Here is a 14,732-nt window from a genome sequence, read left to right on the forward strand (position 1 = left end):
AGCAACGTCCACTCCACCGTCCTGCTCACTGGACAAACAAAAACCTGGAGAGCTCAGTCATTTTCACCTGCAGATACATTATCTTGGTGCTTTAATTTAGGAGAATAGAGTCTGAGTTTATCACTGAACGGCTTAGCAACACAATACATTAAAGATCCGGACCTCTCAGGCCTTCTGGTTCTGGTCTGAAGAACCAGAGCCAAACATAGAGAAGCTGCATTCTCTATGCTGCTTCTCTATGTTTACAGATCTATACAGATATATACAGATCTTCTATAGAAGCTCCATAGAAGATCTGTGGAGCTTCTATGCTCCACAGATCTGGAACAAACAGCCAAAACACTGACTTCCATTAAATCTAGACTAAAAGCCCTCCTGCTTCGAGTTGCTTTTGATTCATAAAAACAAGAATATTGATCAACATATCTGATGCATCTTTGCTTGGTGATTCTGTTGATGACATTTATCATAAATAATGTTAACTGCTGGTTCATAATTGGTCACTCTGTTACGTTTTTATAGTGCTAAGCACATTGAACTTGCATATAAATACAAACAAACTTGACTAGACTTGTTTTTTTTTTGTTTTTGTTTTTTGCCCACAAGCCGCAAACTAGTAGGCAAAAAAGTAAATAAAAAAAATCACACCTGAAATCAAAGTCATAAAATAAATACAGCAATATCTTACCGCAGCTGTGCAATACTTGGTAATTTTTGATATATGTAAATCTGTTCAATGCTAACAATACCAAAGTTTAGTTTTAAAAGTTTCATTCCAAATTACTCAACTAGTTAGATATCCTTTTTCTATTTCTTGGTTTGTTTACTTGTTTTTGTGATTTCCTTCATTTTGTCAGTGTCATTAGTCAGCTAACGTCATATATTAGCATAATTCCTAGTCAGGGCTAATGTAGTGCATCGAAAACAATTAATGAGCAGCAGCCTGCAGTGCGCCGTTACAGCCCGACCAGCAGCAGACAGAACTGGGCTTTAAAACATACTTTCCTTGAAAATAAGGCCTTTTCATGTATTCTAGCAGATTCTGTGAATCAGCATATTGGTCCGCTCATCCTGCTGTGTTCAGCGGCTGGCGATGTCCGCCACAGCAGATTGTCCTCAAAAACATAAACACTTCCAGCGGGCAGTTCCTGTAATCAGCTCTGAAACTGAATCTGCTAAAAACAAACCCTGGTACAAGACCTGCAGAAACAACCCAAATACCCATGTTATAGGTTAATGTTACACTGCAAAAACAATGAAGCTTAACAGGATTTTTTTGGTCTAGTTTCATGTCAAGTATCTAAATTCACTAGAAATCAGACAAAACTAACTTACAAGTAACTTTTCAGCAAGATATAGCAGCTTGTTTTAAGTAAATACTTCCTTAATATTGGTAAAAATAAAAATAAAAAAAAAAGTGCTAGTTCCACTGGCAGATTGTTTAACATTTATGTTAAATGTGTTGAAAGTTAAAAAAATCTACCAGTTAAAAAAGTACAATAATCTGTTAATCTGGGATTGCATCAAAAGGTTTGGTTAATCAATAATAGTGGATCACTGGGATTACAGCCACTCTAAAACACTTAAAACTGCCTATTTAATTTGTTTAAACACTAAATATACATTAATTTGCATTAATACACACAGTAGAAACCGTCTTAGCACAACGACAGCAGCTAACAGCTGCTGCCGTCGGGTTCAGCCAATCAGTGCCAAGGAAAATAAATGGCACTCCTGGATTGGCTGCTTTGCAAACACCAGCCAATAGCATCGCACCAATGAGGTTTAGCTTCCCAAAATGCATTTCTTTGGAATATTTCAGGTTTGCTCAATTTCCACAAATAATCTGGAGAGACGTTCCACGGAAAATCCACTAATCCTGAACTAGTCCAGTGTAAAGCCAGTAGAAGTGGTAGCCTGACCTTTGACCTCATGACCCTGGTCATGGCCACATTCAAACACATGCTCAACGTTCACTTCACTTCTTTTGTGTGGATCCATTTCAGACGTAATGCCATGGTTACAACAAATGTTTTGACTAAGAAAAATGCAAACATTTGCCAAAAGTTTAAAGAAAAAAAATTATTTTCATATAAAAAGAAATGTATAATTCCACATCCTGCCATTCAGTACGTGATTTCTTATTTAGGAATTGGAGTTAATTCTCATTAAAAATGGGGGAACTGAACTCAGCAGGACTCATAAGGTCCAGAAAAGGTCATTTATACACCAACTTCACTCCCTTGTTCTGTTATATATATTTTATAAATAACACAAACTACTGTGTTTTCAAGTACCTGAATTTTAACAGATTTTGAAGACAGAAAAATGCTGAAATCTTCCATATAATTTCATTATGATGTATGAAAAACTTTGGTTTATATATTACTTTAATTAGTTTCAGTTGTTTGGATTCATTTATTGCTCTGATCATAGAAAAATCCCTCTAAGCCTCCTGCTGCTGGTTATTATGTATTGGAGTCACATAACCACGTTTCCTCGCAGCGTAGCTGCTGAAATCAGCAGCACTTTTGACAAAAAGGACGCTTACTATGCCCTTTATTAAACCTCCAAACGTATTTTCTAATTACTTTCGGGTTATGAGGGTAATAAAAATCTCCTCTGGAAATAATATCTGCTGGTAGGATGTAAACAGAAATGGCCGACAGTTAGTAAACAAATCTGGGCCGAAGCTCTCCCAGCTGGAGACATCTTCAACATCCGATTAGCAGCTTTCTGCCTCGCCGCTGCGTCGCTCACAGATAAGAAAATGTGATAAAATGGAGAGAAAATAAATCACATCTCCCTGAATTTGACTGAGGCTCAGCTGCTCTTTTCTGAGGTTGATGTGTTTCTAAATAGAAAGCCGGATTAGATTTTTCCCTTTTCAGTATATCTCTGTAGTGTGTGAGGACTACGCCTTTCATGTCGACAAATTTTACTGGATGATAAGTAATTATTGCAATAAACGATAATATTGTTATTTTGAGACAATTTTCGCGTAATTTATTGATTGATAGCGGCTTAATTATGAAAGTTCTCCCTCTCAAAGACAAATAAACTTTAATTTTATGAAAAACACGCAACGCTGGAACTGGAAGATATTTTAAATATTCGAAATGAAACATGGCAACCAAAAAACAATGAACAAAAAATAGAACAGAAATGAAAACCACACAGCTGAAAACATAAATAAAACGTATTATGATGTTTCTGTAAACAACCAATGCTGTTTGCACTTCCAATGGAAATTATTGAGCTCTTTTTAATTTATCAATTATCTATTACATCAGGTTTAGTGAGATCATATCATTTCTGAATGTTTAATGTTTTATTTTCTCTGCTTCCAGGTGAATGTTTAGGTTGTGATTATAACTTCAGAGTTATTGCATTGTTTGGCTTTTTATCACATCCTCTGCCAACCAGTTTCCTTTGCTTTTTTTTTAAATTTCCTCCTCCCTCTCTGCTCCTGCTCCTGCTCCACCTATCAGCTTAATGTTAAGTCATTTCCTCATCCGCTCCGCTGGACCACTTTCTTCTCCCCCCACTCTTTCTCTTAATTGATCTGAGAGCAGAAACTACTCCACGCCTTCTGTAACACTAAACCGGACCGACCCGGCCGGGCCTGAAACGCGCACCAGGAGTCATTCAGTCACCACATCCAGGCTGCTGGAGAAGGTGAAGCGTTACAGCAAACACTGCGTTTAAAACACAATCATCTGTACATTGATTGTTATGATATGAACAAACACACTAACTAACACACTGGGTGGTGTTTGTTACATCGCTTTGTTTATTCTCTGAGTGGATTTATGAATAAAAAAATAACTATTTAAAACTACTCGCCTTTTCTCTGGAATAATTGACAGTTCATTTAGAAGTAGGTGTTCAAAGTGGGGGAAGGGGACCATTTGTGGCCGCTGGACTGAATTTGTGTGGCCCCCTGACCACAATATTACAATAAATTAAATAAATTGGAGACTTTTTTACTAAAATTCACCCACAAAGACGTTGCAACACAAGGTGATCATCTTTTCCCAGCAACTAGAGCCACATCTGCTCATTGACTTTTACTTTAAAGGACACCTTTGTGGACCAAAATCTGCTTTTTTTTTTTGCTTTATTGAAAGTTGGATGATTGCAGCAGGTGTCTTCGAATGAAGCCGGACGCAGATCCAGTTTTTATCGCTGAGAAAAGACAAAATATTTTTCCAGGTTTCTTCAGTTGAGACTGGCTGCCTTTTATTTAACAAGGAAAACCATTTGAATAGAATAAATAGAATAGAATAGAATAGAATAGAATAGAATAGAATAGAATAGAATAGAATCTATATTGTCATTGTAACAATGAGACATTCAAGGTTTCCCCCAGAAAACTTGCTAAGCCTGGTGGTTGAGTTCATCCAGCGTCCTGTCGTATTTTTGAGTTAAAAAATGTTTAAAGTTGACAGGAAATTTGAAAATATCTCTTGATAATTATGTGTTGTTGAAAGATTGGAAGATTAATACCTGAACACCAACTATAAAGTCTTAAAAATGCAAACATTTTAAAAAGACTTAAATAAATAAGCAATGCTTAGCCTGGTGGGGGCACAAGTAAAGCTTGTTACTTTACTTATCCTTTGGTAAAAATGAACTGAAACTAAAAATATAAATAAAAATAGATGAGGTCAAATTGACATGTTGATGGCTGACGGGTTAAAATTTGAAGTTTTGGATCTACGATCCCCTTACTGCAGAAATTTTGCATCACGGTTAGTTTATTGTTGAGTAGGTAGGGAAAAAAATCACAACATTTTTGATTATTTATTTTAGCTGATGATTTTGGCACATAAAAAGTTTGAACCTCCCTGATTCAGATACAATTTGTAATTTTTTTTGATATTTTACAGGTAAACAGGTAAAATTTGCAAGGGAGATTTTATATCTCCGATTTACACCTGAAAACATGCAGACGGTTCTTCAGGTTTGTTTTTGGTCATTTTCCAACCATTCTCGCAGTGCTTTGCTGTGGGTTGCTTTAGACAGCATCTTCGACTTGTTTCCTGTTCGTGCAGTTAACAAAAAGCAACTTGACCACGTGTGAACATCCTGTTCTGAGTTTGATTTGTGAATTACCAACTTGTTCTTCTAAATTCGTCCCTTTTTGATCACTGACGCAGCCTCTAAATGTGGTTAAAACTGGAGGCTAACGGGTTTGTTTTGCTTTCAAACACAGCTCTTCACATCTAAACACCTTCCTTTCACGTCTTTCTGAATCCATATATCGCAAGATAGCAGCGTTTCTTTCTTCTCCTTTGGTTTCGATGTGGATATCTGGCGGCATGCTCTCCATCGTCTAATCCCCTCATTGTTAACTGTGAAAATGGCCCAGTTCTGAGCTTGTTATGAAACACAAGCAGTGGTGTATTTTTGTACAATGCAGACAGTGGTGGAAGCATTTCCTTCCAGAAACAGAAGGCTTGCAAAAGCACACTTTGACCCGCTAAACTGCATTTAAACGATTATACTGAAACCGGCCAAATGTATAAAATAAAACAGCTAAAACTCTCCCTAATTCTTATGCTAAACAGGATCTGAGCACAAAAATGTAGCATTTATGTAACACTTTAACTCAAAGCATGCAACAATAATTAATTCTTCCTGCCATGCCGCTCAGCTTTCACTCTCCATCTGTTACTCTGTTCAACAAAGTCTGATCCATTTACTGTCTGTAGAGCCTCTCTGATATCTGCAGGCTGATTCAAGGCTTTTAGAGATACTTAACCACTGGCACAAAGCAGCAGAATGGGTTTTGTGCAGGTGCAGGAGGTTTAACACCCTCTAAGGTAACACAACATGCTTTAGGGCCTGGTGGAGTTATTTGAAGCCACTCGGCAGGCCTTTAAAAGTCACTGCTGCTGGCAGCAGATGATGGAAATGTCAAGGGCAGAGAATGTTTTTGCATTGCTATTTACCTTTTGGGGCATTTCTTTTGAATAGTAAAGTGAGCATGAAAAAAAAGCTTGAATAATTAAAGGAGGTCTATTGTGCTTCCTTGGACATCTAAGGGCTACACAAAACATGTTTATTACTTTTTATTTTGCACAAAATCACCCTCAGATGATGAGATTTTAATTTGGTCAGTTCTGCCTTTCATAGTGAGCCGTTTTAAATCCAGATAAGCTAATGGCCACGCCCCCCAACTCGACGTTTACAGTCGCACGTGAAAACGGCTGCAAACAGATGCGCAATTATGCAACCATACATTTTTGAAAAGCAGAACCAACAATAATGCAGCAAGTGGTTTCTGAATAGTAAGCCAACAACAAAACACTTGTCTTTTCCAGCAGCCATTGTACAATGGATACAGCAGTAGAACCAGCTGACCAAAGGTGCTGGATCTCATGTAGGGTTGGTGGGTAAGAGCGCCGTGTTCATCGAATGTGACTTAATAATCGGCAGGATTTTGAAACGGCTCATTTTCCAGACGCAAAAAAAATATTAACTTATAGCCAAAAACCAGCAGGTTGTCTTTTTAAGCGCTTGAGCTGCTTTTTGACCCAAATTGATGCATAAAACCCTATAAAATGTGAATTTGGCATAAAAAGTCCGCTTCAGTAGATGGGAATGATGTTCAGATTTGAAGCTGGGTGTGTTGAATCGTTTTCAAAACCTTCTGCTGCTAATCTGCTGCTTTCACGTCAGTATCAGACAATAATAAGCGAGCCGGTATAAATTTTTGATGAGAGGAAATCCAACACCGCAGCTGGGTGTAAGCAACAGCTGTGGTAAAGCAGGACTATAAATTCCTATTTTCCTCATCTGCTGCTGTTCTCAGGAAAAGATGTGATTTTGTTCTTTCACTAGGATTGTTCGACTTGTGCCTCTGGTGACACAGAAATGGTTTTCATATGATCGTCTTGTGACTTCTAAATACAGATGCGAGCTCTCAGATGAACTACTTTCTGAAATAAAAGGGAGAGAGGCACATTACCGGTGGGCTTTTTTTATGGAACCAGCAAGCAATTGGATTTTCCTCATATGCTGGGCCGTTTTTCATGGCATCTATGCTTTCAGCCACAGAAACAAGTTTACAGGTGGACATAAAGTTTACACACTGCTGTTAAAATGATGGGTTGTTGTGGTGTGAAGAAATGAGAACAATAAGAATCATTTTGGAAGTTTTTCCATCTTTAACCTGCTGTGTGCAAAAACTGAAAGTAACTTTGAGTGTTGTAGCTAATTTAAAAAATACTTGACAACCAAAGTACTGTAAATAAAATGGCAAAAAAAGCTACTTATTATACTAAAAATACAACCTAAAACTACCATGAAACGACTAGTAAAACGTAGTAAAATCTTAACAAGAAAGAACTAAATCATGTTGATACTAAACTATTCTCCAGCTGATGTAAAACCAAGTGAAGAAGTGCGTAAAAGTGATTATCAGTGAATGAACCGGCTGAGTTTTATCTCTGGGTTCGTGACGAGCTAACTGCTAGCGACAGTACGATTCTCTCTCAGATCCCAACACGGCCCAAAAAGTGTCCCACTGTTATGTTTTTATAAGAAGCACACAAAGCAAACACCCAGTGAGGCTTTTAATAAATGTTATTACTGCAACATTTTGTCAGTTTTCAAACCTCGGGCAGCTCCACATATAATTACAATAGTAATACATGATGAAACCCAAAAAGGTCCCAACCTCCAAACTAATCATCTGCCTGCAGCATTTCCACCTTCGCTGAGGATTAATATAACGCTATGATGAGGTACTTAAAAGGAACCTGTTATGCAAAATTCACTTTTCCTCATTTTTATACTTCATTTGAGTACAAAACCAGCCTTAGACCTTAAGACACTCAGCTGTTTGTTGGCAATAAGTTAATATTTTTTCAGTTGTAGGATTTCTCTTTTGTCTTTGGTAAAAGACCACAAGTCATTTCTCCTGCTGGTTCTATACAAACGTGTTTGTTTAGGTTGTATTTACCCAGAATCCCCTGCTCTCTAGTCTGCTTCCTGCTTTTGGGGAGGTCTCCGGTCCGCTTGCATTCACATCTGCCTTCAAACTGAACCGCAGTTCACTTCACCCAAACCGAGACCGAGTTCTTCTCCTGATGTCTGCATTGATGGTCTTGTTCTTTCTTTCTCTGGGTCGTATTTAGGACGACCAATCAGAAATCTCCTGAAGTCCTTCTGGGTCCACATTTGTACCGTCTGTCTCAGGAGTTTGTCAGCTGGCCTCTGCTGGCCTCCTGAATGCATAATGGATACAATGTGACCTTAACTCTGGTTTGTCCCAACAGAATTGGCCCAAAACCCAAGACCAGGGAGCCAAACGGGAGTCATGACCCCTGGGGGGCACATCGCAGCTGAAGGTCAAGGAGCAGAGAACCGTCACAGAAATTAGATTGTTCTAAACGCTGACAGGTTTTTACTGAATCACCGAAATTCCAGGTTTGGACCTGCTGTCAGATTAGTTTAGATTAGCTACTTTTCAGAACTCTTCAGGCCAGATCGCCTTTACTTTAATGGACTCCACCTCTCAGTTTGTTTATCTGTTTGAGTCAGCATTTTGTTTCACTTTGCTCTGTGCACAATGGCGCTCAAACAGAAGAATCCTTTACATCCTTTACATTTACTCTGAGCTCTCAGCCTCTTTCTGATGACTTGAAACATGATTAGCCTGTAAAGTCAGGAAGCCAGTTTCACCTCCATGTTTAGGCTCGGTAAATGTGTGAAGGTTGATTTTTTTTAAATGTCAGAACTCATCTTGTTCTCTGAGTTCTGCATCTCTGATATGACTTTGATACTCATCCCATTTGAGGTTCTGCTCTGCTTGCTTTAAAGATCCATTTCTTGAGCATAATTAGAGTCAAAAAAGTGACATTTCTGAAAAACATGAAGCGAGAGTTTCTGAGGGGAATCAAGTAGAGTTCAATTTTAGCTTGATTCACTGGATAATTTGAAGCTTACAACAACATCGAGGCTTCGTTCTGTGGATAAATCGTAAGAAAATTGTCTTTTTTACTCCATCAGTGTTTAGCGATAGAAACAGACGAAAAGACTCACAATCAGTTCAACAGTTTACAAAACAAAACGACAAAATTTTACAGAGTCAAAGTCCCAGATTCCTATTTCTGTTCAATGGATGGATGGACGGACGGACGGACGGACGGATGGGCAGAAAAGATAGTTGGACAATGGATGGATGAAGCGATTGATTGATTGATTGATTGATTGATTGATTGATTGATTGATTGATTGATTGATTGATTGATTGATTGATTGATTGATTGATTGATTGCAGACAGTCCCATAGTTCTTTTGCTCCCAGTGGGAATAAAACATGTAATTTTCCAGTCAAACCTTTCTCTCTGCTCTTTAGCTTCATTCCGCCCCGTTTGGACCTGAGCGATGCGTCGTCGCTCTTTGTATCCTCTGCACTGTAAGCACACGTAGAGACGCTGCTGTAACCCAGAGGCCGGACATGAATCCTCTGTAAAACGACTTATTGGACCTGGTTACCCTCAGCCTTCACCTATTGATCAGCTGGCTGCTTCGATCATCCCTGCGGCTCCCAGGTCCGATCTGTGTTCACCGGAGACTCAGAGATACCATCTCTCTGCAAGATCACATTATCTGTCTATTATCCAAACCCATGGGGGGCTGCAGCCCACCCAGACCGCGTCAGCACTCCTATCACAGGCGCGACTTACACATGATCGCACAAAAATCACAATTTTATTGGCATAATATCCAACTTGTGATTGGTTTGGCATCACCAAACCATACAGGCAGATCTATTCTCTGTAATTCTATGTGCTCTGATCAACGTCACATTTTATGATTTATTTTACATTATAATGTAAAATTTAGAATTTTCTAATTGCACTTTCTGAACCATGTTTTTGTCAGTTTTAGTTTATTTGGCTACTGTACTCCTAATTGTGCTGACTGAACAAATTAACTTCACAAGCTTGAGAAGCTGTTGGTGTTTTTGAGTTTGCAGAGTTATTAAATAAATGTGTAATTCAGTACATTTGTGTCTGTGCTTAAAAAAGGAAACCTTTCAAGTCAATTCAGTTCTGTTTTTCTGTATCAGATCGGTATCGGCCAAAATTAAACCTTTGATATCGGTATCGGAAGTTTAAAAAAAAGCAGATCGGTGCATCTCTACTCGGTATGTTAAAATTATCATTCAACCCCAGAAGAGAATAGTTTGTTTAAATCAGGCAGAATAAATAAGACATGAAAGTTTCTCTTGTGTTCAATAGTTAATAGAAAAGACTAGACAGTATCTAGTTATCCTGCTGTACATCTGACTCTGTTTCTGTTAGCAAGAAGCTCAGCTGAAGGAACATGATGTGCATGAAGGCAGAGTGTGTTCACATTTGGCCCACATATCGACGATGGGAGAGACTTTCCCACAGCAGACATTTCTCCTACACCAGGCTGCTGCTGCTGCTGCTGCTGCTGCTGCTGCTGCTGCAGCCATGCAGGAGGCGGGACGCCTGCCTGCTGCAGCATCATGTATGTATGCAAAGTCAGAGCTGAACTAAAAGGTGCAATAAAAACCAAACCACTTTACCCCGCCCTGGCAGGACGTTAAAGCCGGGGGAAATGAAGTGTAAAAACACATAAGGGAGGACAGACAGAGGGATCTCAGAGCTTCTCTGAAAGCAGAAACGATTTCCCTCAGTTCAGAGTTAATGGGAGGAGATCGGCGACTGCACAGAGGGAGAATGGGTTTATGAAGCGGGGTCAGAGCAAAATATAAACACAAACAGTCGGCCATGTTGCCAAAACACTTGAGACACAAGAGGGGCGGAGCAGGAAGAGCTCAGATAAGGACGGAGCTCATCGGTTAGTAAATTATTTAAAATTAATTGTGTCAATTATTTAAAATTGTAAAATTATTTAAGGTAAATTTTGTAAATCATTTGAAATGAATTTCCAAATTTTGCAGATTATTTATTGATGTTTGCCTGTTTTGATTAACAATGCTGGTTGTTTACATCTAGTTTTGATTTAAAGGTACATGAAGTTTTCAATGTTTATTTTCTACCTCATCAGATTTATTGATTGTCAATAAATCGATCAATAGTAAATCAAATAAATCCGTTAATCACATTGTAAGCTGAAATGAGCTCCATAATTCTGATTATCAATCATTTTTAGAGGGAAGTTTTTCTGCCAATTCATTTATGGTTTCAGTTTTGTGTGGTTTATATTTCTGTTTATTGTTTTTGGTTGTTTGTTCATGTTTTGGGCGGGAGGATTTATTTTAGCATTTTATTTATTTAAGTTTTAAGTGCGCTAGTGCTAAATGCTCTTTACAAAATCATAATTTATTGATCTTTGAGAGGGAAAACTTCATGATCCATTTTATTTTAGTTTCTGTTTCCCTTTTACTTTTTACATTTTTTTGTTGTGTTTTATGTTGAATATTGAAAATATCTTCCAGTTCAAGTGCTACGTGTTCTTTACAAAATTAAGGTTTGTTCATTTTTTGCCATTGTCATTAAATTTCTTGAAAATGGCCTCAAAACAACAACGTTGCCATTTATCGCAATAACTTCTGGGACAATTTATCGTCCAGCAAAATTTGCTATCATGACAATCCTGGTTATTGACTCAGACACCGAAAAGAAAAGAATCAAAAGTATTGATCGCTTCGACATGCATCTCACTGCAAAAACACAAATCCTGCCACAGAAAACAAACGTGCATCAAGCCGCAGGCCGATTCCCGCAGACATACACTGCGACTCAAATGCAACATGTTGTTGATTCCACCTGCTTTGCAGCCTTCAGGTAGATTAAAAGTTTCCTCTGTGTGTTTTCAGGAGCCGAGGGATCACAACTATGGCAACAACAGATCTGCATCTCCAGATCCCCATCCAGTTTGGCACAAAGGTCACTCATGTTTATGTATTTCATGGCAGTCAGGAAGCGAGTCCAGTCCGCAGCTGAAAAGGGGGGAAATGTTCCTGTGATGGAGGGGCTGCTGCGCCCGTTTCCCAAATCAATCAGTCAGGGAGACGAACTGACGCTGTGACTCAATGAAGGCTAACGGCGGAAACTTCACGGCTTCAGTTCAGACGACTCCACAGATTCAGCATCAGCTTGTGGTCAGTCCAGTTTGCCTAAACTAAGCTGGACTTGTTTTTGTCTTTATATCTAAATGCTGTTTATCGTTACTTAGGGCTGGGCGATATGATATGGTTTTTTTTCAAACCGGATGCGATTTTAATCGATTCCCACTTTCTTTTCTGAAAAGGAAATTACAAATGACAGAAAACATTTCCAAAAATTAGCTTTTATCTCAGTCATTCCCTCTTTGTGTTGTACGACCTGGTATTAGCGCCAGGCTGCGACAACTTTAGCGAAATATTAGAATAAAGACACAATTTAGCAGAAGAAAGCTGGATGGTAAACAGCTTTTACTATCCAGTTATTGATTGGTGAAATAATAAAATAATCAATAGATTAGTTGTGCTCTGTACTGATGTTAAGAGGGCTGAGCTTTGATGTTTTTTTAAGTTATAGATGCATCCTTTGCTACAGATGTTCAAGTGTTCGCTAAATTAATTCTATGTTGTTGTGTTTTAGGCCAAAAAATATATTTTCTTACTTAAAAAAGGAATTTAATTGTTTGTTTATTTCCATATTTCAATATATTTCTAATATGCCTGCAGAATCTGCCATGTCTTTCCGATTAATGGATTCATTGTCAGAATAATCGATTACAAACAAAAGTAGTTCAGAAGGCTGACGTTTTTGCATTAAAAATTAATTTATGATCAGTTAAATTTGGGTTTTCATTAGCTTTAAGTGATAATTATCAAAATTAAGAAGAAATAAACACCTTAAATATATCACTCTGAGCTTTACAGAACGCATCAGCTTCACCTTTCGAAGTGAAAAAGAGAAAAAAGATGTGGATGCCTGTCCAGTGGCGCAAAAAGGGGGTATGCGCTATAGGTGAGGCACAGGGGCGCTGCGCTGGAGGGGGCGCCAGAATATGGCGGAAATCAGATTCCTAATAGAGAACAAGCTAGTGGGCGCTTTTTATATCTTCATTTGAATTGTTTTGTCTGATGACTGAGAGCTAAAGATGGAACAAACGGAAGAGGGAATAAAGTGATGAAAAATCTCTTCAAAGTGGTTTTGTCAATCTACCAGAGGAGGCTTGTACACATTCAGGTTAGCTGAATATGTACAAGCTAATCAGTCCTGATTAGCTTCTAGTAAAATGACGGGTTGAAAATAGAGCCTATAATAGAGTGGGAGGGCTTCATCTGTGTCGGAGGTGAGTTGACAGTCTTTGTAGGAATTGTGTGTGCGTCTTTTGTCTCTCACCTTTGAGCAGGGGCAGCGGGGTGAGCTCCACCTGGGAGCTCTGGTAGCGGAACTGGGACGAGCTGTGGGACCTCCTCTGCCGCGCTCTGCGCATCGACCTGCGCGGAAAGCCGTCCACCTTCTCCGCGGACGGCACCGAGAAGCTGGTGGTCGGCGAGGAGGGGCTGGACGGGGGCAGCTTGGTGGTCTCCATGACGGCTGCAGATGTGGAGCGCGTAACGGAGGATGGATGGGTAGATGGACGGGTGGATGGATGGATGGAGTGGGAGGCTTTGTGAATCACAGATGGATAATCAGTTGATTAGGATGGAAATGCGCAGGAGGGGGGAGGAATATTTCTGGAGGTCCAGTCCTGATTTGCGCCTCTATGAGAGCCGCACCGATGGCCGCATCGCCTGAATCTCCTGGTTTGTTTTACGCACAGATGGAAATGGGCTGGCGGCTCCTTCCCAGTGATGCTCAGACACACACCTCTGCTGCTGTACTGGCGTCACACAGGCTCCAGACTCGGTCATCGGCCTAAACGTGGATGTTCATTCAGGATGATAATAACAGGCTGATGAAGAAAACCCGCAGAGCGCCTCCTGCTTATCCCAGATTGGGGGGGGAAAACACACAGATTCCCGATCAGACTGTGGTTTATCCTCCTTATTAATCGGATCCGGTCCTGGCGGTGGATGATGATATCATAAAACCATCAATCTGGGCCCACCTCGGCTGCCGCATCACTGTTGTCCTTCTCTCTTGTTTTTATCGCATCCTCTCCTGATTGTCTCAGCCGCTCCTCGCATTAACACATTTATATATTTCTATTTGACTCCCTGCGGCTCGGTGATTGTTCTCCACCTGCTCCTCCTCCCGCTGCCGTCCTCCAGCCGATATCAGGGCGGAGAAACAAACGGAGCCGACATGTGCAGGTCCTCCGCCGCCGAGCCGAGCCGAGCCGAGCCGAGCCGCGCTCCGGTCAGGTTCCACCTCCGAGGAGCAGAAAGCAGACAAAGAGGAGAGACGGAGCCGCTCCGCCTAGAGGAGAAACTCAGGGCCTGCGTTACACAACAGGAGAAACACACACCGACTGTCCGACTGATCCGTTTTGCTGCCGTCCTCCTTCTCGGTTCCCGTTATCCGGTTATTACAGCGCCAGATTTGCGTCAAAGCGCACGAGACGACCGGAAATGATCCAGTCTGCCTTTTCAAATTAAATCACAGCCAGTTGACCAACATTTGTCTCTCTCTTTTCTTTATAATTATCGAAACTCACTTTATTACAGCGGAGTATTAGACACTCATTGTGATGATCAAGTTTTAATGGCACAAAAATAAAGTTATAAAATTACCACTCTATCCTGGTCATTTTATGACTTTATTCTGATATTATTGTGACTT

The 14,732-nt window shown here is 39.8% G+C and overlaps 1 protein-coding gene and 1 long non-coding RNA gene across 5 annotated transcripts in view; one reads left to right on the plus strand and one right to left on the minus strand.

Moving 5' to 3' along the window:
- LOC103480753 (uncharacterized) overlaps positions 1-13,142 on the plus strand; it is a 51,214-nt gene extending 38,072 nt beyond the window's left edge. For 2 of the 4 annotated variants that reach the window (XR_014084551.1, XR_014084554.1), the window contains one exon: positions 11,831-13,142. This is a non-coding gene — a long non-coding RNA (uncharacterized LOC103480753). Of the gene's footprint in view, positions 1-3,491; positions 3,881-8,288; positions 9,884-11,830 lie in introns of those variants that run through there. The other 2 variants (XR_014084553.1, XR_014084552.1) reach the window with 2 other exon arrangements.
- ppp2r5b (protein phosphatase 2, regulatory subunit B', beta) overlaps positions 1-13,539 on the minus strand; it is a 46,528-nt gene extending 32,989 nt beyond the window's left edge. The window contains exon 1 of the mRNA XM_008435916.3: positions 13,347-13,539. Within this exon, the coding sequence (XP_008434138.1) occupies positions 13,347-13,539 (193 nt within the window). The remainder of the gene's footprint in view (positions 1-13,346) is intronic.
- Between the last annotated feature and the right edge of the window lie 1,193 nt (positions 13,540-14,732).

The sequence above is a fragment of the Poecilia reticulata genome, chromosome 18 (assembly GCF_904066995.2).
Source record: "Poecilia reticulata chromosome 18, P_reticulata-male-v2, whole genome shotgun sequence".
NCBI classification, from domain to species: domain Eukaryota; kingdom Metazoa; phylum Chordata; class Actinopteri; order Cyprinodontiformes; family Poeciliidae; genus Poecilia; species Poecilia reticulata.